The following is a 23,286-nucleotide window of genomic DNA, read 5'->3' as shown; positions in this document are numbered from 1 at the left end:
CACGCATGCATGCATGCACGCGCGCGCCCCCCGGGGGGGAGAGCGCAAGCGGGCACGAGCCCCATTGTGTGCTCGGCGTTCGGCTGCCCCCCCCCCCCCCGCGACGTGAGGTGCAACCGGAAGCGCGAGGCCGAGCGCTGCTCGCTGGCCTGTGAGCGCAGGGGCGCTTTAAAAGACAGAACCCGCGTCTAAACGCGTTGCAACCCCAGGCCGGGTGTGCGTTGGGAACGGGAGGCGCTCGCTGCCTTTCCAAGCGCAGTGAATTGCGAGATTCGCGCGTGTGTATGTCCCTCTCCGGCCGCCGTAGCGCCCTCCCCTCTTTCCCTGCTGGACTACAGGTCCCACAATGCAACCGGGCGGACATTTCACGGGGGGCTGGATGTGAGGAGTCGAGGGGATCGAGCGTGAATGAAATGGCATTGCTGTGCTGGTACGTGCAACTGAGTGCCGGACGCCTTTGTTCTGGGGACTCCGACAGTGCCGTTTAGTGCGAGGGGGGATCTCAGGGCCTAGCTGAATGGCTTGGCGGGAGAAGTGCCTAAATAGTTTAATGGAGATATTAAGAAAAAAAAAACTCAGGAGGAAGAGAGCCCCACACAGCAGGCGTGCGTGAAAGGGCAGGTGGGAAGAGAGTGTACCGGAGCAGCTGAAAAATATTAGACTCGCCAAGCCGGGGACAGAAAGAAATGTTGCGAAGCACTTTTTCCACTTCTAGGACAGCAGAGGCTTGAGCGAGTGGCTTGTGAGATAATAGGGGGTTTGTGACATGGTTCACACTGACTAAAGCTGAAGATGTCACATTATCGATCAGACTCCCGCAGGACTTTAGCATGATTGATCCTGAGGCTTAGAGGAGCCGGGGCAGTTAAGAACAGTTCCCCGGGGTCCGATCCACGAAACAGTCTGGCGCCTGACGCTGGGAGAGATACGGAGTTTATAGGAGGAGACAGATTAGAGTATTACTGAGAGAACGAGGACACTTCAGGAGTCGCCGAGCGTGGGTTAAGAAAAATAAGGTCTCGCCTAACTTGCTGGAATTCTTCAAACAAGCTACAAGGACCCTGTAATACTAAACTTTAGTGACTAGAGCGTTTATATTTAATATTCGTGTTATAGTATTGCTAATATGCACGTCTGTAGTGCGTTCACAGCTGGAAGCTGGAGAGCTGCAGGAGGACTTAGACAGAGTCCTGGATCGGGGCTGACCCTGGGCAGCAGGGGTGAGCACACTGGGGCAGTCGTCACAGCTCGCCTGTATGAGGACACCAGCAGGCAGCTGCAGTGTGGCTCAGCAGGGGTTCGGCAGACACCTAGTCTGTTCCTCACCTGTAGATCTGGATAACCAGGCCTTAGCTGTAGCTCACAGACTGCCATTCTGCCCTTCACCGACAGGAGAAAAGATCAGTTCCTTTCGTTGCACCCCAAGTAAAATGTTTAGATTTCGGATCATTCCGGGGGTGGGGAGAGAGTTGGGAGAGAACCGCCCCCCACCCCCACACAGACAGATGGGGGGGGGGGGGAGGGGCCGGGGCTGTTGCTCAGTGGACTCTGAGCTGGGGGCAGGTAGCTCACTGTCAAATCCGATTAAAGAGTAATGGAGCTTCGACTCCCAGCAATGGCGCCGCCTGGTGCGGGTTCGTGCTCGGGACCCCGGACCGCAGGGTGGACGGGCTCACTTCCGTCCCCTGAGGGAGGTGCCGCACTCGGATTTATCCCGCATCACGAACACCCGGCTGTGTCACCGGGCCTGCAGCAGCAGCCACCTGCAGAACACAGTTTGTTCTCACTGGAGTGGCCCGGTCCAGCAAAGCATTACAACTGACAAACAGCAGGGCCAGAGCTGGCCTGTCGATCATTAATCCCTCAGTCAATAAGAGCTGAGCCGCACAGAGCAGAGGGCAGATCACAGGAGACGGGCTGCTGGACAGAGCAGATCACAGGAGACGGGCTGCTGGACAGAGCAGAGGGCAGACCACAGGAGACAGGCTGCTGGATACAGCAGATCACAGGAGACAGGCTGCTGGACAGAGCAGAGGGCAGAGCAGATTACAGGAGACAGGCTGCTGGACAGAGCAGAGGGCAGAGCAGATTACAGGAGACAGGCTGCTGGACAGAGCAGAGGGCAGAGCAGATTACAGGAGACAGGCTGCTGGACAGAGCAGAGGGCAGATCACAGGAGACAGGCTGCTGGACAGAGCAGAGGGCAGATCACAGGAGACAAGCTGCTGGACAGAGCAGAGGGCAGAGCAGATCACAAGAGACAGGCTGCTGGACAGAGCAGAGGGCAGAGCAGATCACAGGGGACTGGCTGCTGGACAGAGCAGAGGGCAGATCACAGGAGACTGGCTGCTGGACTGGACAGGACAGAGCTGGACACTGTGGGCTGACGCTGTGCTGTGCGCTGGGGATCTCAGGTCTGTCTCCAGCTTCCTTCACTTTCTCACTCGTGTGGCTGGCGTCTGTAGGGCTGCTGTGAGAGGGAATGATGGGAAGGACGTATCTAGCTGGGAAAGACACCGTCTGGACCGGAGATCCCAGCGTGGGGGGGTGGAGTGTAGAGGTGCTGTGTGGGACAGGAAGGACTGTCCGAGGACTCGCGTGTGCTCTGGGCCGTGTCGGTGGACAGGCCGAGTGTGAGTGTATGTGAGTGAATGTGAGTGTGTGTGTGAGTGAGAGAGAGAGTGTTTGAGAGTGTGTGAGTGTGAGTGTGAGTGTGAGTGAGAGTGTGAGTGAGTGAGAGAGAGTGAGTGTGTGTGGACTGGCTGGGGGACAGGTGACTCATTAAGCACCGTGCTTGAGCAGGGGGTGGGGCGAGTACCTCCCGCTCCGGTGTGCAGACGTGCTTTGGGATCCTCTGGGACAGAAGGGGGGGTGAAAACGCAGTTAACTGACCTGCACCCACTCCTGCACACAGCGCGCAGGGCAGCACGGCCGAGAGCCTCGCCCCTCACTTCCTGTTCCCCTCGCAGGGCGTGACGAGCCGGCTGCAGTCTGAGCAGCGCCCCATGGGCCCCGCCCTCGCCCTCGCCCCCGCCCTGTCGCTGTCCCTCGGCCTGGGCGCCCCGCGGGCGCTGGGGCTGGCGCGGGCCATGTCGCTGGCGGCGCAGGCGCGGGAGATCTTCGGCGCGGCGGTGGAGGCCGTGCAGCCCGACGCCGTGCTGCGCCGCAGCCTGGAGCGGCGGGGAGAGCGCCTCCTGGTGGGGGGCCGGAGTTACAGCCTGCGGGAGAACCTGCACCTGGTGGGCTTCGGCAAGGCGGTGCTGGGCATGGCGGCGGCCGCGGAGAGGATCGTGGGCGACCACCTGGTGCGGGGCGTGATCAGCGTGCCACTCGGGATACAGGAAGCGCTGAGGCAGGATCGGAAAGGGTAAGGGTCCATGTGAGCTCTTGCGGTCTCGGGCGCCGGAGGGCGACAGCCTGCTTCCCGGGCCGTATTCCGGTCCGGACAGTCTCTGCTTGTTTGCGTTGTTTTCCCTGCTGAGTTGATGCCGATCCTTTCTCGAACACCTCGCCGGGCAGCTGCGCAGTTTTGCTTCAGGTATTCTGGGTCCTGGCGGGGGACTGGAAGGTTCTACTCGTTGGGATATTCCGATCAGTTCCGTGAGCCTTCGGAATAATTAGGTGGGGCGAAAGTCAGGCCCCGCGGCTTTGGTGGGATCCGGTCCCATTCTCCTGGTGTGGAGGCGGGCTTCATTCCCGGGAAGATGGCAGCTCCACCGCGCCCCCCCCTCTCGGCACGCAGTGACCCCCCTGTTCCGGAGCTGCTGGGGTGCAGCCGTGCTGGGTCGTGCTGGAAACAGGGAAACCGGAGAAAGTCCGAGTCCGGGACCCGGGGGGACCTGCCGGTGGGGCCGGGGATGAGCTGCGGGGCTGCAGTGCGGGAGGGGGACCCCACGATCTGTGGCGGCGCCGGTCGGCTGGTGACCCCGACCCCTGAACTGAAGCTGGGGGGAAGGAGGTGGGGAAACGGGGGTGTCCTTTAAAAAGAGAAAGTGGGCGCTGGGGGAGCCCCTGATGGCAGAAGGCTCTGGGGGGGGGTGCTGGTGTTGTAAACCCTGAGGACCCCCTTGTCACAGGGGTCTCTGATGAAACACTCGGGGCGCCCCTGTGGGGTCTTGGGGTGCGCGCGGCTCCAGGGTCATTCCCGGCGCTTCTCTCCGCACAGGGAGATGCTGCTGGGAGCGGGGAGCCGTATCCGGGTGCTGGAGGGGGCGCGGCACAACCTCCCGGACGCGGCGGCGCAGGAGGCGGCGCGAGCCATCCGGGCGCTGGCCGACGGGCTGACGGACCGCGACCTGCTGCTGGTGCTGATCTCCGGTACCGGCCCCTGGGGCGGGCGCAGACGGGTCGGGGGGAGGGTGCTAAAGCTTTGACCGGACCGGCCGATTGATGTCCGTTTTGTTTGGGTTTGTGTACAGACACGGGTCACGGGTCACGGGTCACGGGTCACGGGTCACGGGTCACGGGTGCAGTGACCCTCATTCCCGACCCTGGAGAGCGAGAGCCCAGCTTTGTCTAGAGGGCCCTCAGACTACAGACATGGGAACAGAATAAGAACCAGAAGGGAGTGAGGGTCACATGACCATGGTTAACTTCATGATGCTCGAGAGAGGGCGCTCCGCCACGCTGGCGGCCGGGCCGCGTTTGCTGACTCTCTGCCCGCCGTCTGCCCGCAGGGGGCGGCTCAGCGCTCCTGCCCTCCCCCGTCCCTCCGGTCACTCTGGAGGAGAAGCAGGGCCTGACGCGGATGCTGGCGGCTCGTGGGGCGACGATCCAGGAGCTGAACACGGTGCGCAAGGCGCTGTCCCTGCTGAAGGGAGGAGGCCTGGCCCGCTGTGCACACCCGGCGCAGGTACCGTCTTCAGGGTGCGTGCGTGCATGCGGTTTTTTAGGGATTGGCGTTTCTTTGTCCCGTGTGAGTCTATGTTGGCCCCACTCACCCTGCCTGGTCCCCCGCGCAGGTGGTCAGCCTGATCCTCTCCGACGTCATCGGCGACCCGCTCGACCTCATCGCCAGCGGCCCCACCGTGCCCGGCCCGGCCCGGCCTGAGGCGAGCCGGGCCATCCTGGAGCGCTACGGGCTGTGGGCCTCGGTGCCCGGCTCCGTGCAGGATGTCCTGGCGGGGCTGGGCGAGAGCCGGCCGGAGCAGGAGGAAGAGGAGGAGGAGGAGGGAGGCCCCGGGCGGGTGCACAACGTGCTGATCGGCTCCAACACGCTGGCGCTGGAGGCGGCGGCGCGGCGCGCGCGGGAGCTGGGGTTCCGGCCCGTGGTGGTCTCGCCGGGGGTCTGCGGCGACGTGCGCGCGGTGGCCCGGCTCTACGCCATGCTGGCCCGCTTCGCCCGTGAGGCCCGGGGCCCCGGGGGCCCCCCGCCGGGCCTGGCCGCCGCCGCGCTGGAGCTGGCCCCGCAGGTGGGGGTGGCGGCGCGGGACCTGCGGCGCGCCCTGCAGGCCGCGGAGGGGGGCGGCCCCGGCCTGTGCCTGCTGGCGGGCGGGGAGCCCACGGTGCAGCTGCAGGGCGGCGGCAGAGGCGGGCGCAACCAGGAGCTGGCGCTGCGCGTGGGGGTGGAGCTGGGGCGGCAGCGCCCCCCCCCGCAGGGCGCTGCGTTCCTCAGCGGGGGCACGGACGGGCAGGACGGGCCCACGGACGCGGCGGGCGCGGTGGCGGACGCCCAGCTGGCCCGGGAGGCCCAGGCCCAGGGGCTCGACCCGGAGGGGTTCCTGCGGGACAACGACTCCTTCACCTTCTTCTCGCGCCTCTCGGGCGGGCAGCGGCTGCTCCGCACCGGCCTCACCGGCACCAACGTGATGGACATCCACGTGCTGCTGCTCCCTTCCGCCAGCTAGGGGGCGCAGCGCCTCCTGCAGGGCTGAGAGAGGGAGTGCAGAGCAGTGCAGCATGGGTAGAAAAAAAAGGGCTGAAGCTCAGAAGGACTAAAAAAACCCAGTCTGGGTGTGTCTGCGCTAGTCACGCCGCCGGATCACGTCTTTGTCAGCGAGACGCGTATCGTGCAGACGCGTTGTCTAATACTCATAATAATCACATTTACAATGAAGTTACCAACACCTGCCTCGGAATTAATATCTGGGCTGTTAAATGTAAGAACGCCAATACAAATAAATTCATTTTTTAGACTTTATTATAGACTATTTAGTCCATTCTATGTCTGTTTTCAATTTCTTTAACTGTGTTCTCCGGAGTGTGTGTTTTCCTCCATTTTGGGCACATTTACGGCTGCTGTGTGTAAAAAGGCACACAGCTAAACCGCTGCCCGTTCTCCGAGGGCTGGAAGGATCACCACAGCACTCCTGTGTGGTTATAATGGTTATAACTGAGAAATCAAGTGGGACCCGTTGACAGAGTGTTCCTCTTGCACAGAAGGTTGAACATGAAAAGAATGTGGGTATGCAGAATGAAAGGGCAGGGAACTCCCAACACCTTAAAGGCAATATTTAAATCATCCACATTTATTCTTAAAGAATTCATAGAAGCAGCTCGTTAAACTAGAGGCTCATTTCTTGTACACCAAACTACAACTTCCATAGGCACAGTAGTACAGGTTATGTGTGTTGCACGGTTTTAAAAATGTTAATCTGTGTAAAAACACAGATGCAGGAACGCTTCGTTTGAGGTCTATACCACACACGCCTGCAGACGGTTTTCAGGAGACAACTCCAGTCCTGTAGAGATGAGGTGGGGACTCGGCCCTCGACTGCTGAATCGCATGTCCTGGTGTTCATTAAATACCCTAATCCAGTGAACACCTGCCCAACGAGTTTCATAAGAAGTCCTCAGGAACAACTAAACTCTTACTCTCTAACAGTTGAACAGCCAATTATCATCACTTTCTTCCTCACCTGCTAAGAAAACTTAATGGCCACCAGGGGGCGCAGGTATTCATCCATATTCCATCTCCTTAAGTCAACCCCACCTTTTCTAGGCTCAAATATTGTGTAGTTAATTATAGGGACACAGAGTTGTAAACAGAAAAAGACAAAAAAACAAAGTTTCAGCATCTCTGCCATCTGTATTTTATTACACCACAAAAAAAATGTTTAATGTTGACTACAAGTCAAACACCAAAAATAAAATGTATTTGCAGTTAGCTGGATGTCTGCCCCAGATAGTGCCCCAGTTTTTATATTCTGGAAAATTATCCAGATCACATCGTGTCGATTGGGCAGGGAGGGTAGAGAGTGGAAAGCCAGCTCAGGCTGAAATATGACAAAGAAATAAGATACTGGGGGAGAGAATGAAGGTCTTGCAAGCCTGGTGGTGGAGCCCAACTTTCTGAGAAGCAGAACACGCACAAGATTTGAGCCAAGGACAAAAAAAGGCAAATTAAAGAGAGTAACAGAGCAATAGAACGCAACCCCAAGACTGTTACTCCAGAGTTACTCCCATGTACGATGGGGCTGGGCGTTCTGGTGTCAAAGGACAAGGGCTCGTCACTGATGCAGAGGGGCGCGCAGACATCACGCTGGAGCGCAGCCCGGCTATCCTCCTGTTTAACCCTGACCAGGTCACTGCTGCACAGAGAATAAAGCCTGAAACCCTGGACCCCCCCACACAACAAGCACATCGCAGTCCGGACAGGCAGCAGGCCCGCTGCATGCTGGGAGAGAGGGGCGGCTGGCAGAGGACAAGGACCGCCGTCCTCCTGCACGTCCGATTGGTCGAAGGCGCCGGGTGCCGTGATCCTGTTGGCCAGAAGCAGGGCGTGGGCGGGGACCTGCTCACTCCCGGTGTGTCTTGAAAGCATCTCCGCTTGCCGCTCCCTCCCTGCGGGACAGAGGACAGTGTCCGGTGACAAGGGCAGCAAACTGGGAAGAGAACTGAGGGCTGCGCGTTCCTATACTGCAGCCTGTACCCCTCCGATTCTCAGAATCTGCTCTCGCAACCCTGAGCAAAAATCATGCAAGTAGGTCAGTTCCTTAATAAGAAGAAAAAGTATTATTATAATACTGAAGAAGGCTTCACAGCCGAAACGTTGTTTTCTCTCTTCTCTTTTCAGCATGGAATAAATCTATTACTTGTTGTTTTGCAGACTACGCATGCTGATGTACTGATGCAGCTACCTACCTGTATAATTATTATTATTACAAGTAGGGGGCTGCGTCAGCATGCGCAGACTGCAAAGGAACAAGTAAAGGTTTACTCCATGAGGAAAAGAGAAGAAACGTTTCGGAGCTTTCTTCGGGTGTCACAGCCGAAACCTTGTTTCTCTTTTCTTTCCTTTCCAGCCTACGCATGCTGATGCAGCTACCTTCTTGTAATAATAATCTTATTATTATTATTATTATTATTATTATTTAAAGAACTGACCTCCTGGTTCTTTATTATTATTACACTACCAGTGCATTACTGTTACGGTCGGAAATATACAGGCAGCGCACACCCACCAGCCGCTGAGATGAGGAGCCACCTCCGGAGTCCCCCCGTTCTGGCCTCCAGTCCCTGCAGAGAGGGGAGAGACAGGACTGAGTGCTGGGGCACCAGCGCCCTCACAATATCCCTCCACAAGCACGCTACGAAATCAAGGACAGTGGTACAGCTGGTTTGGAATTATAAATGTGATTCTAGATTTAGATTTAAAACAAGACCTATCTCGCCCTGCAACTCCCAGCTGGCAGCCCACTGGAGCTCAGCAGGTGAGGGCCTGGTCAGTAGCTGCATGGGAGACTCCTGGGAAAGCTGAGGTTGATGCTGGAAGAGGTGTTAGTGGGGCCAGTATAGCGCCTTCCTTTAGATGAGACATAAAACCGAGGTCCTGAATCTGAGTGGTCATTAAAAATCCCAGGACATTTTTCAAAAACAGTAGGAATGTCCCGGGCAAATTTCCCCCTGGCCTTTACCAATCATGGCCTCCTAATAATCCCCCTCTCTGAACCAGCTTCATCACTCTGCTCTCCTCCCCACTGAGAGCTGGTGTGTGGGGAGTGGACTGGCGCATCATCCAGGTGGGGCTGCACACTGGTTCTGGTGGACGGGAGTACCCTCTACCTGTTAACACTTTGAGTTGTGGAATGAGTGCGGTGTACATATTTAAATAGTGGCAGTTTTTCTGTCACAGCAGGAGCTACTGTGCAGGACCACACAGATGATAACAGCTGTTTTGGAATAGACTGGTCTCGAAGGGGTCGACAGCGTTTTCTTCACCAGTGTGAATTCACTCCTTAGTCCAGGGCAGAGCTGCTTGTGCTGCAAACCTACCGCAAATCTGTGCGTCGTTTAAATACGAGTGTCTTTCCAGCAGCCCCCCTAACACGTAAAGGGCATTTCGAAGACGTCTGTGCAATTGGGCAATTCCTATAACTTTTCGAGATCCTCCTTTTCGGATTATCTTGGGACAAACTGCAAGAAGCCCTTTTTTTTTCTGGGTGTCAGGATCATCGCTGCGGCCTGCGTGCACGGAATCTGTCACGGCAGCCGGACTCGGAACATCTCGCCCGCTGTAAAGCAGGGTATAACTTGGACCAGACGGACCCGTCTGCTGAACTTCGCCTCGCGTTGCTCAGGGCAACAGCGTTACACCGCTCGGAGAACTACGTCTTTTGAAGACATCCGAGCCATTCACACAAGAACTGTCGACACATGCACCGTAACGTGTATTCTCGCTCGTACAGCAGCGGTCGACTGTCACAAGCAAGGGACAGATAGTGACAATAACGCAGGGTCACGTCCCTCCTGGTTATCATGTCCCACATTTACGCGTCTGTTTGCCGACCGAGGGGGGTCACAGCAGCCCAGCAGCCCGCCGGCCCCCCCGGGGAGACACTCACCCTGCCGGTAGTACATGTCGTTGACGGTGGGGCCGTATATCTTCCAGGCGAAGTGGATGGCGACCAGGCTGAAGGCGAACCAACCGAGCAGGATCTTGAAAATCGCCACCCTCACGTCGTTGGCGAGCCAGTCGCTCACGAACTCCGACACGAAGGACATCAGGCCGTCCAGGAGCCGCGACAAGAACTCGAAGTCCCACGGCTCTTCCATCATTGTTTTTTTTTTCTTTCAGCAAAAGCCGGAGCCCTGCGCCACCGGGCCTCACGACAGGCTGTGAGCCGCGACCAGGCCGCAGCAGCCCCGCCTCCCCGGTTACCCCAGCAACGCAGCAGCCCCCTGCTCCGGGATCGCAGATTCGTCACACCCGGCCGCCGGAAATGTCTACGTCACGGCAAAATTCGAGAGTTTTTATTGTTCAAAATAAGTTGAATAATTAAAGAAAACGAGTTGAAGTGGAAAGTGTGTCGCTATTTATTTTTTTTAACCAAATCTGCTGTTTCGGAATAGAAAAAGAGGTTCATGTATTTGCTTGAGGGAAAACGCTTAGTCTCCCCTACGCGGTCCAACACCAGCAATTATTTTTGTGTGCATGGCGCCAGTTAAATTCGGTGTGACAAAGAATGACATACCGCCTGTTATTTAGCTTGCTGATATTTCTGTCTTCATTTTTTCCCGTTATTATTAACTTTAATTATTAATCTACTACGTAACGTCAGTCTTCAAGAGTCGAGTCCAAGCGGGTCTACTCCGCACAACGGTTCAAATGAAGAAGACTCCAGGGGCGCTGAAGGTAGCTGCTCCTGTCCAGTAACAGGCAGGACTGGGAAGGATGCACTGCCGTGCGTTCTCAGAACTGGACACGAGGGGGCGATGCATTACACAGTTTGGTCGCTTTTTCTTGAACGAGTTTCATAAAGCCTTAAAATAACCACTTCATATAGTTTTGTTTAGTTTTTTTTTAAAAAAAACACAACACCCGCTGTTGGACTCCAGGCTCAGAAAAGCAAAAAAAAAAATATTAGGAACGCGTCAATAACCAAAATGATTGCGGGTTTCTCCGTAAAGAAGGTCACCCCGTTTCTGCACCAGACCCAACACTGCCTCTCCGCGATCCTCACGGGCTCATGAATGCGTGCGCGGCGCGCTGGAAACGCCCCCCGCCCCCTCCTCACGCACGGCCCTCCTCCGCGGCGTGGCCGCGCAGGCGTTGCCCATGCTCGTCCCCGCTCCCTCCCCTCGCTCGTTTCCTCGGGCGAGAGTCGGGGGGGGGGGGCGCGCCTTCCCCCGCCCCGTGCGCGCACACGCGAGCCGGTTTATTGTACCACAGAGTCCGGGCGCAGACGGAGGGGGGTGTCGTAACCGAAGGAAAACTCCTAACGAAACTGCAGGTAAGATCACTCCAAACTCCGGGTCCCGTCGGTAAGGGGAGCCCCCCCCCCCTCCACACCCCTAGTGTTTTGCTACCGGGGGGAGGGAAATGAGGTCCTTTGAAGTTTTAAACCTCGCCTTAAAAAAAATATACATAAAAATCTCTCCGCGATTTTCTTCGTTCGTCTGGCACGACCTCCGAGAGTCGCTTCCGCCCGGTTGGCGTTTCCGAATCGCCTGTATGTTTGTACGTGTGGTTTCTGTGTTCATTTTCCATCCCACAAACTTGGGGGGGAAAAAAAAAACAAAACTTAGGAGCCCCATCAGCCTCCGCCCGAGCCGTGGCGCTTCCCCGGTCGAGAGAAGAGCCCCTATTCTCCGCGCAAGGAAAGTGCCCCACCGACGTGTCGCCCCGCGTTTCCACCTCCCGGTTATCAGGCTACATTTTCAGCGTTGCGAGTGAAAGGGTCTCGCCTGGCTGCGTGTAAGCGAGGAGTTTGTTTTGGGGGGACCCCCTCTTTTTGTGTTTGTGGGGGAGTTGGGGAGCGCCTGTCCGCGGGCTGTGTTTTGATGGTGGCGCCTGTGTTTACAGTCCAGCGCGCCCCCCCCCCTCTCCGTCCGGTACCTCTCTCGTACAGAGGGTGAAGGGGAGGAGGAGGAGGAGGATGAGGAAGGGGGGGGGTAGGTTTAAGAGGTTACCCCCTAAACAAACTTAAAATACCCGGAGGCGCAGGATTCCTGCGGACCTCGCTGGAGACCGGAGCTCCGGGCGCCGCAGCTCGCAGCTCGCCTTGCGTTTCGTGTTTCGTGTTTTTATTTTCTTTTTTTTTATAGAAATTTGGTCGGGATGGGGGGGAGAGGCGTTGGGAATGCCAAAGTTTTGGTTGCAGCCATCCCCCTCCCCGTCCACACACACACACACAACACACACAGACACACAAATACACACACACGTAGCCGACCGGAGTTGCTGGCGAGTTTCCGGGCCGGGGGGTCGGTACGCGTGTGTTTCCGCGTTGCTTGACAAACACCGTCGGGAAACTGCCGAGACCCTGCGGGGGTGGGGAGCTCTGCCGGCTGCCGGTGCCCGAAGACAAAGGTGTCCTTTCTCGGCGAGCGAGCGAGAGAGAGAGAGGGGGACCCAACTGTTGCTGCGTGACGCCATCTTGCTTCGGGACTCCTGCGCGACCCAGCCCAAAGCAAACATGGAGAACACGACCTCCCCCGCTCGGAAACCGGGGTCTCTTTCGACAGGGGGGGGCCCGCTGTTTTCGGCCATTTCTCCACCTCCTGGGCCGAGTTTTGAAACGGAGGGGGGGTGGAGTCGCTAGGCCAGGCTGGTTGTGGGGTACCCCCGTTGTCTGAGCTCCTGTACCCCCCCTGGTTGTAGAAGGGGACCCCCACCCCAAAGGGCCTCGGATCCTCCTTACAGCTGCCGGTTCAGGAGCTCACCTAATGACGGACTTGACTCCGGCGCCCACAGGCTCTCTCCTTCAGTGCTGTCAGGGAATGACCCCAAGCATCCGCTGGGTTCACAGTGAAGCTGCCTGTGAGATACTGGGCCCGAGCTCTTCTAGATGCGCCGTCGTTGGACCGGCTGTGTAACGGAGCCCGTCGGAGAACTCGAGTGAGAATTGATTGACCCTCCTCCAAGTTTTTATTAGAGGGGTTTTAATTCTGTGGGTTTCCAGGGATCTTAGTGGGGTGCAGAGTCTCGGAGGTGCTCTAACCCTGCTGTACTGGTTTATGCAGACCGGTGTTGTGAACGATGTGTGCTCTTTAAGGTGCCAACCCCCCCCCCCCCCCTTCTCCCCAGAGCCATCACCAAGGGCAGGAGCCATTCGACCCTCCCCAGGCCTGTTCGGCTCAGTAGTTAGTAGTTAATTAATCCCCGAGATCTCAGCCGGCCCTTTTGTGAAAGAAGCCAGGGTATCGCCTTCGCCAGCGTGCATCCCCAGCTGCAGCCCGTGCCTGTCAGAGTTCAGCGACAGCTGCTGGTGGTGCTGATGTTTGTGGATGTTGTCGGTGCTTGCTGTGGACTCGGCTACCAGACGGTTGTTTGGGAGGGGAGGGGCGTTTTTGCGAGAGGATGAACCGTCTCCCTCTTTACCCCGAGTGTTGCCAACACTTGCTGCTGCTGCTGCTGCAGCGTTTCTCTGGAGCTCTCGTTTTCGTCTTGCTTTGCTGATCTCGGGGCATTTTTAAAAAACAACGTAAAAACTCCCATTTTCCCCCACAAGCTCTACAAGCTGAGCGGGGCGGCGATGCCTGTTTTTTTATGGAATACACGGTCATCTTGTCTTGCCGATGGACGCTCTCATTTTCCGAGAAGGCTGTTCACCCCATCTCGTTTTTGCGCGTAGCGACTGGGCGATCTGTGGATAATATCCGTTAGAGAGCCGTTTCCTACTGCAAGGGTGGTCATTTGTGGTCCAGGAGGGCAGGTGTCTGCACATTTACTCTGGACAAGCTCGTTGTTTGTTTAAATTGCACCAGTTTCACAGCTTCTCCCAGCTCCTCGCACCTAAAAGACCCCAGAGAGTCACACTGTCCCTCCTAGACTGGAATTGCCCGTCTGTGTTCCTCAACATCGCGTCCCCGGTGAGTGAATGTGTTCCTATTGTAGTTATTTTTCATTATTCTGAAATTTGTGTTTTACTCGCAGGTGTCCTTCTTGATCCCCATCTTATAAAAGTGTTTTTAGGTTTGGGGAAGGCAGAGGCACCGCTTAAAACACTGACTTGTATCGGCTGTTTTGAGCATGGAACAGATTTACCTGGACACAAAGAATAAACTAGACTTCACGTTACGCAGGCTTTGTAAAGAGACAGAAGAACTGTTGCGATGAATTAGTGCCAGGGTGGTCTCCTGCTGTCGGGCTGTCTTTCGTGGATGATGCAGCAGCTGAAAAGCAAATCCGTACCTTCTGGGTCTCAATTTAAGAGGTGGTGCCAAAAGGCCTTGGCAGAGATGCATCAAATATTTATTGCAAGTCAACTGGGTGCTTAATGTTGAATTGACGGGCAACTCTAGTCAATCTCGGGGAGTGTAAAATGAAATGTTTCTCAAATCCGTACCTAGTCTTTGTAAGTGTTTAAAGTAAGCTTTAACCCCCCTTCCCCCTGGGCAATGTGGTCTCCTGAAAGGCTCCACCAGTGGAGGAGTTGTGCTGGGGAGCAGGCCGGGCTCCGCCATCCAGGTGTTGCATGTTCAAGCCTGGGCTGTGCCCCCAGCTGTCAGTGGGATTCCCCCAAGCGGTTCCACAGTCATCCCCATGCCTCCGAGGAGACGCCTCTCGGCTCCCGGCAGGATCGTTACCCCCGCAGCTTTCCCAAGCCTCCCGTGGGCGGCGGCGGGCTCGAGGCGGTGACACTCGCAGATGAGTGGGGGGGGCTCCACCGGTCCTCCCAGTGCAGCCCCCGGGTGTGAACCGAGGCCTGCAGGCCTGTCCCAGCCTGGGCGGGTACGTTCAATAGCTGGGAATGAAAAAAAAATGAATGAAAAAAGCCAGGCGAGAGCTCTGTCCCCGAGGGAGGACCGCAACCTCGGACCCCTGCGGGATGTATTCCCTGCGTCGGGGGCGGGCGGCACAGGTGCCCGGCTGGCTTGTGCTCATTCTCTGGAAGTTTGAGTTGCGCCTCTCGAAATCCAGAGCGTCCGCAGGGCTCCGGTGCGGCCGTGAGCCGTGGGAGAGGGGCTCAGGAACGCCGGCGGAGACCGAGCCTTTTTCCCCCACCGGAAAAATGCCGACTTCGGCAGCCACGGCCTGGGGGAGGGGGGGGGGTGGCGGCTTGTTGCCTTGCGTCGCTGTGGGTTGTGTGGAATCGTCAGATTCCCGCGTCTGACAGCCGTCCTCGCGGGAGGAGGATCTGTCGGCCTGGCGCCGGTGCTGAGCCGCGCCGACGAACCCGCGTCAGCGTTCAGGGGAAGGGGATCTAGGACGCCTTTTAGAGTGATGCCCGGCCCGGCCCTTCTGTCTGTGTCCTGCGGGATTAACCGGGGGTCTTTCCTGAGCGTCCGCGTGCCGCGGGAGCCCTGCCTTGTGGGCCTCGTGTCCAGACGCCCCTCAGTCTCCACCACCGTCGTGTCGGAGACTAGCCGCTTGCTCCCGGCGTGCCTCGGTCCGAGAGCCCATTGCCAGCCGGGTCCGGTGGGCCAGGGTAGCGGTTAAGCGATCAGATTGATCCCGGGGATCAAGGGAGGGTTCTTCGCCGACGGGTCTGGTACCTGTTGTGCCTCAAGTACCCGAATATCAGAAAACTCCTATCGGGTCCCCCTGTCGTCTTTGTTCAAGACTGAAAAAGGTTCGGTTCAGCCCGCTGTCAGCGTGGGACAGTCCCTTCAGCTCTGGAGCGCATCTCGTTTCTCTTCTCTGGACGGATAATAACCGTATCTGCCTATGGTTCTAAACGAGGCCTTACTAAGTACATGGTAAAACTGTGATCTAATGGGCCTTGGTTTGAATTCGTTCAGGCAGGGAGCTGCGTCGGCATGCGCAGGCTGCAGAGGAACAAGTAACAGGTTTATTCCTGCTGGAAAGAGAAGAAAGGAAACAACGTTTCGGCTGCGCAGTCTTCTTCGGGTGTTTAATTCTACACTTTTGATTGTAGTATATAATTTGCCTCAGCAATCCTGCTAATTTGGTATGTTCTGGAGAACTACAGATCACTGTCTTACTCCACTAATGACATCACCCCATGTAACACATTCACCCCTCGATGTGTACCCTCTGTTTTCTAAAATGGCAGAGGCCTGTATTTAGAGAATCACTTTTATGGGGAATTTAATCGGAAGTCTTCTGAGAACCAGACTGCTGCATATCGTATCCTTTGTGTGTCCCATTGTTGTTGTCACTTGTTCAGACTCTTAAATTGATAAGGCAAGATCCATCGTAAATCCATGTTGAGTATTTCGTGGTGTCTCCATATAGGCGATTCTCCAGTTTTGCTCTCGTGCTTGTTTCATAGCCTCAGGTGTGACCGGGCTTTGTGGTTGATGATCACTGGTTCGATCTTGTCACCCGCCTTACGGACAGGCCCTGCACTAGCGGTTCTCAGGCCCTGTCCCGAGGACTGGTCTGGGCTGCCCCGTGCTCTCCAGACAGGTGCGGGCGGCTTTGTGTGGTCAGCCCCCCCCCCCCCTCCCCTGGGGTCCGCCCTTCCCGTGCGGGTGTGAGGTGTCAGGCTGTCAGCTGCCATGTTCCTCAAAGCCAGAACCGCCTTTCCCAGTCGTCACGGATGTCACGGTCGTGTCGTGTCGGGGTGTTGCTTAGCGTTGCGTCATTTCTGTCGGAGGCAGCTGGGGCTGGGGCACAGGGCGCCTGCTGAATTGATCTTAGGCCAGGGCTCAGCCTGGGTCTGCCTTCTCTCTGGCATAGTCCAAGCCAATCTTCATGAACGTAAGCGCTCTGAGAGGGCGGTGTGGTCAATTTGATGCTGTGGAAATCGAAACCGAAGGATCTTCGGCTCTTCATTCTGGAGCCTTGCCGATCGATGACCCTCTTCTTGAAGCTGCCGCTATCAAGCGCACAGGAAGCCCCCTGAACCGCGGTCTGTGAGGACTCTCGCTGTCCGGGATCAGGACTGCGTTCGTCTCGGGATGACTACCGCTTCTCCCAGATCCCCGGATTTGCCATGTGGCTGCTGGGTACCGGGACGCAGCTCTCAGTCCCCGGACCCCTGCTGGGACCCCAGCCTGGCCGCTAGGGAAGTTGCACGTGGGGGGGTTAGATTTGAGACGTCCCGTCTGTAAAGGGGCTCGGCGCCCCGGCCCAGTGACTTGAGCGTGGTGTGGGGGGGTGGGGTTCAGGGGGGGAGCTGCGCTGCGCTTCTGTCCCGGTGAGGAGAGGCGGCTCTGGAGGGTCCGTGTGCTCCTGGCTCTGCTGGACGTGGGCCCTCCTCAGGGATCACGGCCCTCTGAAGAAGCCTGTTTGTCCGCTTTCCTCTGCCTGCAGGAGACATGAATTCACAAACACGCGTTTCTTATTCCAGTGAAGCTCTCTTGTTGTTGCTGCTGCGTCTTTCATTCACTCTTGGGCGTCGCCCTGCGTGGAAGAGGGTCCGCTACCCTGGCCCATCCGCCGCGGGCCGAACCCGAGCTCACACCAGTGTCCCCTGGAGCAGCCCGAGCGAGCTGGCACTGCGGGCGGAGATCCAGAGCCGCCCGGGCAGGGACCGGTGAATGCAGTCGCTCCCGAGATCCGGAGAAGTCTTCTCTGCATGACACGGGGCTTCCTGACAGAAGACTGGAATTTCCCGGGCTGCACCAGAATGTTCCTTATTTTGTTCATTCTGTTTGTCTGCGAGGGGGGGATTCCTGCGGTTTCTTACTGGCTCTCTAGAGGTCCAAGCCCAGGGCAGGGCAAGACCGCTCAACCCCCTCGGCAGGGTTTGTGTTGGAGGCCAGTTGAGCTAAAAGAGACCGAAAGGCTTGGCAGCACCTCCGCAAGGGGAACCCCCTTGTTTCTCCTTCGTTTGTCTGGAGGTGTTGTTGATGTAGGAGTTGGGGGGTGTCAGTCGGACCCCCGGGGCTCTGTGGGTGGCATGCCCTGTGCGGAGTTCGTCAGCACAGCACCGAGGTGACAGCAGCGAAGTGGTGGGGGGTCTGATCTCGCCCAGCATGTTTCTGGGGGAGGGGGCATCTCTGCTGGTGGGGGGGGGGGGTTTGCTCTGGCTGGGAAGGACCGGAGGACCCCTGGGAGAGCAGGCATGTTGTGACACCAAACCTTGCCCCGTTTTCCAAACTTTTTCCAACATAGGTTAGGGAAAAAAAAGGTAGAAAAAAAATCAAAATCTGTAGGGAAAGTTTTCACTGTAGGAAAACTTTATAAGAGCCTTCTTGTAAGTTACACTGGTGTTTGGATTAGAGGCTGTCTGGGATGGACATTGGCTTTTGTTCTGTCAGCTTCTGAAGTTTTTTTTTTTTGGACGTAGCGTCACACAGTCATTTGGCTGACGTATGACTTGTCTGGCAGGGCAGGTCAGGCGTGATCTGAGTGAAGCCCCACCTGGGATTTGAACCTGTGATCCTCCAGTGACAAGTGGCTCCACATGGCTTTATCACAGCTGGTAAAGCAGAAAGTATATTGATGCACAGCTGAGTATGAGGGTACGTTTCTTCCAGCACAGTGCTGCATGTACAGTATATAGTCTGGAAACGGCAGGGTAGGGGCGTCTAATCCTGGTCCTGTTGGGCAGGCGTGTTCACGGGTTTCCAGCCTCAGTTGTTGGGTTTTTAACCTCAGTCAAATTGGTCTAATTAGACCAGTTTAATGGCATCTTGCTTTAAAGAAACCTGGAAAGTCTGCGGAGAGCTTGATATATCGTGTTGCTCAGATAAGGTGGTCGGCGTTTCTCGCCAGTTATTGGCGGTTTGTTGTCTGGTAACGGCCTGGCCTCCCTGTTGGGGCTGGTGGGAGCGCTGGGTGTTCCGCTCTGGGGCGGGCCTGACACCAGCCAGCCGCGCAGACAGGAAGTGCGAGAAGCGCCGCGGGCGAGGACTCATCGCGTGTGGCAACATCCTGTTTCCAGCAGCGAGAGAGAAGTGCGTGTAGATACAGGAGGCAGGATGCGTTTCTCGATGGCTCGCTCGGGCTCTCAGACAGAGGCTTGCACTGAGCATCGGAACATCGTTTGTGGGTCCCCTGCTCCAGTGGTTCCCGGGGATCGCTGCCACAGCTTGATTTCATTCGGGCTGACCTCTTAAGTCAAGGGTGCTAATTGGTGCCTCTTAACTGATCTGCCTGTCTGTTTACCTGTGTAGCTTGGTCCGCGGTTTTAGAAGGCGTGCGGACTCACCTCAGCTTGCTTCTTAAGAATGTGCTTGAGCAGCTCGTGATGGAAAGACCCAGGTGTTTCGGACACGCCCACAGAGAGAGGGGATTGTTCTGGTCCGAGGGGCGACGCAGCTGAAACCTCGGGGAACCAGCGGCCGTTCCCCTTGAGCTCTTGGGACTGTGACGGCGGTTTCAGAAACGTGCCTCAAAGAGCCCAGCTGAAATCCGTTGGCCCGGGAATAAGAACCCGGCTGTGAACACAACTAGACGATACGGGGGGGGGGGGGGTCCCCTCAAGACCCACACTGGGAGCCTGTGCTGCGTGAAACGCTCCCCAGAGGTTCAGACACCCCAGAGCGAAGCTGCAGGGCTGCGCTGCTGCGCCCCCTTCAGTCCAGTCGCACAGCAGCCCCCCCCTTTCCCGTCGCCAACACCTCAGCTGTTATGTAGCGGTTTCTGACGAGTGACTGTTGAGTGATGACTGTTCCTGATGATCGGTTGAATGACTGGGGGGTCTGGCTGCGGCACAGAGTGGCCCGTCTCTGCTGTGGAGGCAACCCAACACCGCGCGACCCCACTCCTGGACAGCGGCACAGGTGTGACGGGGGCGGGGGCGCGGGGCGGCGGGAAGGCGCTCTGACCCCGTGATTAAGCCGCTTGTGTCCCCGTGCGCGCAGGCATGGCGGCGATCCGGAAGAAGCTGGTGATTGTGGGCGATGGCGCGTGCGGGAAGACCTGCCTCCTGATCGTCTTCAGCAAGGACCAGTTCCCCGAGGTGTACGTCCCCACCGTCTTCGAGAACTACGTGGCGGACATCGAGGTGGACGGCAAGCAGGTGCGTGAGTCCTGTCCTCGGAGGGAGGGCGGGCGGGCGGGGGGGGGGTCTCTGGAGCTGGTTTTACAGGGAGTTTTAAGCGGAGCCCGAAGCAGCCGGACTCGTGACCGCAGAGCATGCGAGCAGGGGCGTCGGGGTGAACGTCCGGGAACGTTCCCGAAGTGCCCCCGGGATCTCCGCGCCATCGGCCGCTCTCGGGAGTCCCCCTAAAGTTGGTTTTGCCTCCCTTCGTTGCTGTAAAATCGGCCTTTCGGGGTGAGATGTCGTGATCTTACCTGCAGCCCCTCTGACCTGCTGTCTTTCCCAGGGGAGTGCTGACGCGAGGCTGCCGTACAGGTCTACATCACCTAGCTCGTTTGATTTGGGGTTTTTTCCCGCTGCACAAAACCTTTAGCGACGGCTCGCCTGCCCTGTGACTCATGGAATGCCCAGATGGAAACTTGCCTCGCATTCCTGTCCTGTGACTTGCGCGTTCAGCGAGACCGTCTCGAAGGAATGCCGTCTGGGAATGCTTCAGATGCCTCCGTCTGGGAGCCACAGTAGGAGTGGCGCACCTGAGCAGCGAGTGCTGCTCCGCTGGGCCCGTGACGGAGGTTTTCTCAGCCCTGCTGCGTGCGAGGTGCAGAGCGGGGTTTTCTGTCAACAGCTGTGAGCTGTAAACAGAACGGCCCGATGTCTTTAGTCTGATTCACTAGTGCCCTGATCGTGTAATTAATAGAATTAGTTGTGGAAGGTCTAGAAATGATGTTGTGGCATCTTCCATCTTTGTAATTTGTATCCAGCATTCAAACATTTTAAAGATGGAAATTAATATTTATTGTCGTGGTTTTTTTTTGTGTTAAGCGCTGGACTTAACTGTGAATTGCATTTACCTGCTTTTGAGAACTGAGATTTGGGCGAATCTTTCACGTTTAACATCGGGACCTCTGGTGAAGCTCGCAGCTGAGGTCTCGCCCACACGATGAAGAGCTCCTTTCTCGTTCGCTGGGGGAGGAAACAGAGCGGCTTTTATTTTTGCATTTAGAGAAAAATGGAGGTGTTCTGTTCTAGTTAGCATTAAACAAAACAAAGTCAAGGTGCTACAGAATCTAGACAGTTGGTGTTGTTTCGGTTCTTGAACTAGTACCCACACCGGTACCTGTCTGCATCTTTCGGTGTCGGATCTGTAAAGAACCACTGGAGCCCGAGTCCCAGATTTGATCCCAGCTGAAAGTTCAGACCCCCCAAGAGCCCCCGATATGCACTGGCCCAGTCCAGTTCGGGTACTGGTACACTGGGACACAGAAGCGCTTCCGTCTTGCTCTCTCACGTCCTCTCCCTGTCGGAGCTTGAGCAGGCCTCCGGCGCCCGGCTCCGTTTTTCTCAGACTTGGTCTGCGGGGGCTGTTTTTTTTTTTACATCGCGTATTCCCGGTCTGTTTGCCGGAGACGCGGTTCGGAAAGCGCCGACAGGGATAAACCCGGGGGTCTGTGTGCAGGTGGAGCTGGCTCTCTGGGACACGGCGGGACAGGAGGATTACGACCGGCTCCGGCCCCTCTCCTACCCCGACACCGACGTCATCCTCATGTGCTTCTCCATCGACAGCCCGGACAGCTTAGGTGAGTGTGGCCGCGATGCAGGGACCCCCCCCCCCCAGAGCTTCCGGAGGTCACGGGGGCTTGGGGAGGGGCCGGAGCGTCGGTGGGCGTCAAGATGCTGGGTGGGCGCGGGGGGTATGAGCAGGTGGGCCACAGTCCGTTAAGAGCTGAGGTTTTGTTCCTGGTCCCTGACGTTGCAATAGGGGTCTCTCCCGGTCTGGAGATGGGAACTGGGGGAACTGGTGGAACTGGTGGGACGGGGGATTAACGAGGCACTGAAAGAGACGGCCGACGGGCTGCTGGCGTCCTTAAAGTACTGAACGAGCCCCCTCTCCCCCCTTCTCCCTGCAGAGAACATCCCGGAAAAGTGGACCCCCGAGGTCAAGCACTTCTGCCCCAACGTGCCCATCATCCTCGTGGGCAACAAGAAGGACCTGCGCAACGACGAGCACACGCGCCGCGAGCTGGCCAAGATGAAGCAGGTACGCCGCGCGGGCTCCGGTCGGGCCGCCGTCGCCCGCGGCGATCCGGCGAGTCCCCCCGGCTGACCACCCCCCCCCCTCCCCGCTCTTCCTCCGCAGGAGCCGGTGAAGCCAGAGGAGGGCCGGGACATGGCCAACCGCATCGGCGCCTTCGGTTACATGGAGTGCTCCGCCAAGACCAAGGACGGCGTGCGGGAGGTCTTCGAGATGGCCACGCGGGCGGCGCTGCAAGCCCGCCGCGGGAAGAAAACCTCTAAATGCCTTCTTTTGTAAACTTTTCCCCCCCTCCCTCCCCTCCCTCTTTTTAAAGACGACGCGACGCGCCCCGAGGAGCGCGGCGTCTGCTCTCGCGGAGAGACGGGGGGCGTCCGGGCTGCTCCCAGAGGCGCCCGCTGCACTCTGCCCTCTCCCCCGCGCCCTCTGACTTGACTCGAACCGCATCCCGCATCGGTGTCTGTTACTCCCAGTGCAGTCGTGTCCCGCGTGCCCTGCCCGACTTTTATTTCCATCGTTGCCACTTTTTTTTTTTTACCCTTTTACTTTTAAGGAGAAAACAAGGAAGCGTGTTTACCAGTATTTAAGTCAGAAAAGCTCTACCGATTTTTTTTTTCTGGTCTTGTTTTTTTCCCACAAAGCTGTGCCGTCACCCCTTCCGAGCTCTGGTGACGATGGCCGAAACGCCGCGGTCATTCGAGCTGCAACAGCCCCTCCGCCAGTCCGCCCGCGGGGGGAGCGACGGCGCCCCCTGCTGCCCCATGGTGGGCCGCGGTTCAGACGGGCGCCCTCACACCTGCCGTCTCCTAATTCAGGTCTCCTGTCCCTTCCATTACGCCTGTCACCTTTTTTTTTTTGTAAAAAGAAAATGGATTTCCTAATGGCTTAACTTGTAGTCTCTCTGTATAAACAAATTTTTAAGAAAAAAGTGGGGAAAAAAAAAACATGCATAACAAAAATAAAGGGGTTTAAGTGATGCTAAAAAAAAAACCATGCACCCGTGCTGTACGTGAACTTATACACAGGGACTTAACTGGAATCTGGATTTGTATGACCTGGGCTTGGTAACTTTCTGAAATAAATAACTTTATATAACAAGTGTATCCAATTTTACCTGCTGACAGTGCTGCCGAGAGGGCAGAAGGCAGGCAGCCTGTCTGCAGTGGCGCTGCTGCCCCAGGAGACCGGGCCGGGATCCTGTGCTGCCCCCCCGCCCCCCAGGGGGATGGGAGTTTTGAAGGGCTGATGACGCACCCCGTGGCTGGAGTGCTCACTCCCCTGTTTGAGGTGGGGACGGGACACGCACACGCTGGCCATGTGACCTAGCGGGCTGGAATGGGAAGGAAAGCGCGGTCGTGGATTTTCCGCCGCTATGCGCTTCCCGGAGCGGAAACGCCGGCTCGTCCCACCGCCCCCGGGACAGCTGCTCCGCCTCCAGTGCCACGGCGCAGGTCCGCAGTACCCGCCCCCTGA

The 23,286-nt window shown here is 57.3% G+C and overlaps 3 protein-coding genes across 6 annotated transcripts; 2 read left to right on the top strand and 1 right to left on the bottom strand.

Annotated features, from left to right (window-relative positions):
- Positions 1-369: 369 nt before the first annotated feature.
- On the top strand, positions 370-6,139 carry glyctk (glycerate kinase). Of its 4 annotated transcripts, none has more exons than XM_088915199.1 (5): positions 370-430; positions 2,970-3,367; positions 4,166-4,317; positions 4,677-4,852; positions 4,962-6,139. In XM_088915199.1, the coding sequence occupies exons 2-5, from the start codon at positions 3,006-3,008 to the stop codon at positions 5,844-5,846; spliced, it is 1,575 nt and encodes a 524-aa protein (XP_088771325.1). In that variant the 5' UTR covers positions 370-430; positions 2,970-3,005; the 3' UTR covers positions 5,847-6,139. The 4 variants fall into 4 exon arrangements, with proteins under 4 accessions (XP_088771325.1, XP_088771327.1, XP_088771324.1 ...); XM_088915198.1 differs by lacking the exon at positions 370-430 and adding an exon at positions 1,595-2,414; XM_088915201.1 differs by lacking the exons at positions 370-430; positions 4,166-4,317 and adding an exon at positions 1,585-2,414 and having other exon boundaries at positions 4,677-4,866.
- Positions 6,140-7,007: 868 nt separating this feature from the next.
- On the bottom strand, positions 7,008-10,126 carry tcta (T cell leukemia translocation altered). Its single transcript, XM_088917536.1, has 3 exons — positions 9,783-10,126; positions 8,403-8,457; positions 7,008-7,782 (listed from the first exon to the last, which is right to left on the bottom strand). The coding sequence occupies exons 1-3, from the start codon at positions 9,994-9,996 to the stop codon at positions 7,737-7,739; spliced, it is 315 nt and encodes a 104-aa protein (XP_088773662.1). The 5' UTR covers positions 9,997-10,126; the 3' UTR covers positions 7,008-7,736.
- Positions 10,127-10,973: 847 nt separating this feature from the next.
- Positions 10,974-22,908, top strand: rhoab (ras homolog gene family, member Ab). The gene is made up of 5 exons (XM_088915569.1): positions 10,974-11,171; positions 19,603-19,760; positions 21,238-21,358; positions 21,689-21,819; positions 21,919-22,908. Exons 1-5 carry the CDS (start codon positions 10,997-10,999, stop codon positions 22,090-22,092), a joined length of 759 nt encoding a protein of 252 aa, XP_088771695.1. The 5' UTR covers positions 10,974-10,996; the 3' UTR covers positions 22,093-22,908.
- The last annotated feature ends 378 nt before the right edge of the window (positions 22,909-23,286 follow it).

Source organism: Atractosteus spatula, chromosome 5, assembly GCF_055471065.1.
Source record: "Atractosteus spatula isolate fAtrSpa1 chromosome 5, fAtrSpa1.hap1, whole genome shotgun sequence".
NCBI lineage: Eukaryota > Metazoa > Chordata > Actinopteri > Semionotiformes > Lepisosteidae > Atractosteus > Atractosteus spatula.
The sequence above is the reverse complement of the archived record's forward strand: the minus strand, read 5'-3'. Positions and strand labels throughout refer to the sequence as shown.

Bases quoted from the DNA above. Each gene is read 5' to 3' on its own strand.
- glyctk (XM_088915199.1), top strand. From the start codon at position 3,006: ATGGGCCCCGCCCTCGCCCTCGCCCCCGCCCTGTCGCTGTCCCTCGGC. The intron at 4,318-4,676 runs GTACCGGCCCCT...GTCTGCCCGCAG, and splicing joins GCTGCTGGTGCTGATCTCCG to GGGGCGGCTCAGCGCTCCTG. The intron at 4,853-4,961 runs GTACCGTCTTCA...TCCCCCGCGCAG, and splicing joins GCTGTGCACACCCGGCGCAG to GTGGTCAGCCTGATCCTCTC.
- tcta (XM_088917536.1), bottom strand. From the start codon at position 9,996: ATGATGGAAGAGCCGTGGGACTTCGAGTTCTTGTCGCGGCTCCTGGAC. The intron at 8,458-9,782 runs GTGAGTGTCTCC...CCCTCTCTGCAG, and splicing joins CGACATGTACTACCGGCAGG to GGACTGGAGGCCAGAACGGG. The intron at 7,783-8,402 runs GTGGGTGTGCGC...TCTGTCCCGCAG, and splicing joins GCTCCTCATCTCAGCGGCTG to GGAGGGAGCGGCAAGCGGAG.
- rhoab (XM_088915569.1), top strand. From the start codon at position 10,997: ATGCTCGTCCCCGCTCCCTCCCCTCGCTCGTTTCCTCGGGCGAGAGTC. The intron at 21,359-21,688 runs GTGAGTGTGGCC...TTCTCCCTGCAG, and splicing joins CGACAGCCCGGACAGCTTAG to AGAACATCCCGGAAAAGTGG. The intron at 21,820-21,918 runs GTACGCCGCGCG...CTTCCTCCGCAG, and splicing joins AGCTGGCCAAGATGAAGCAG to GAGCCGGTGAAGCCAGAGGA.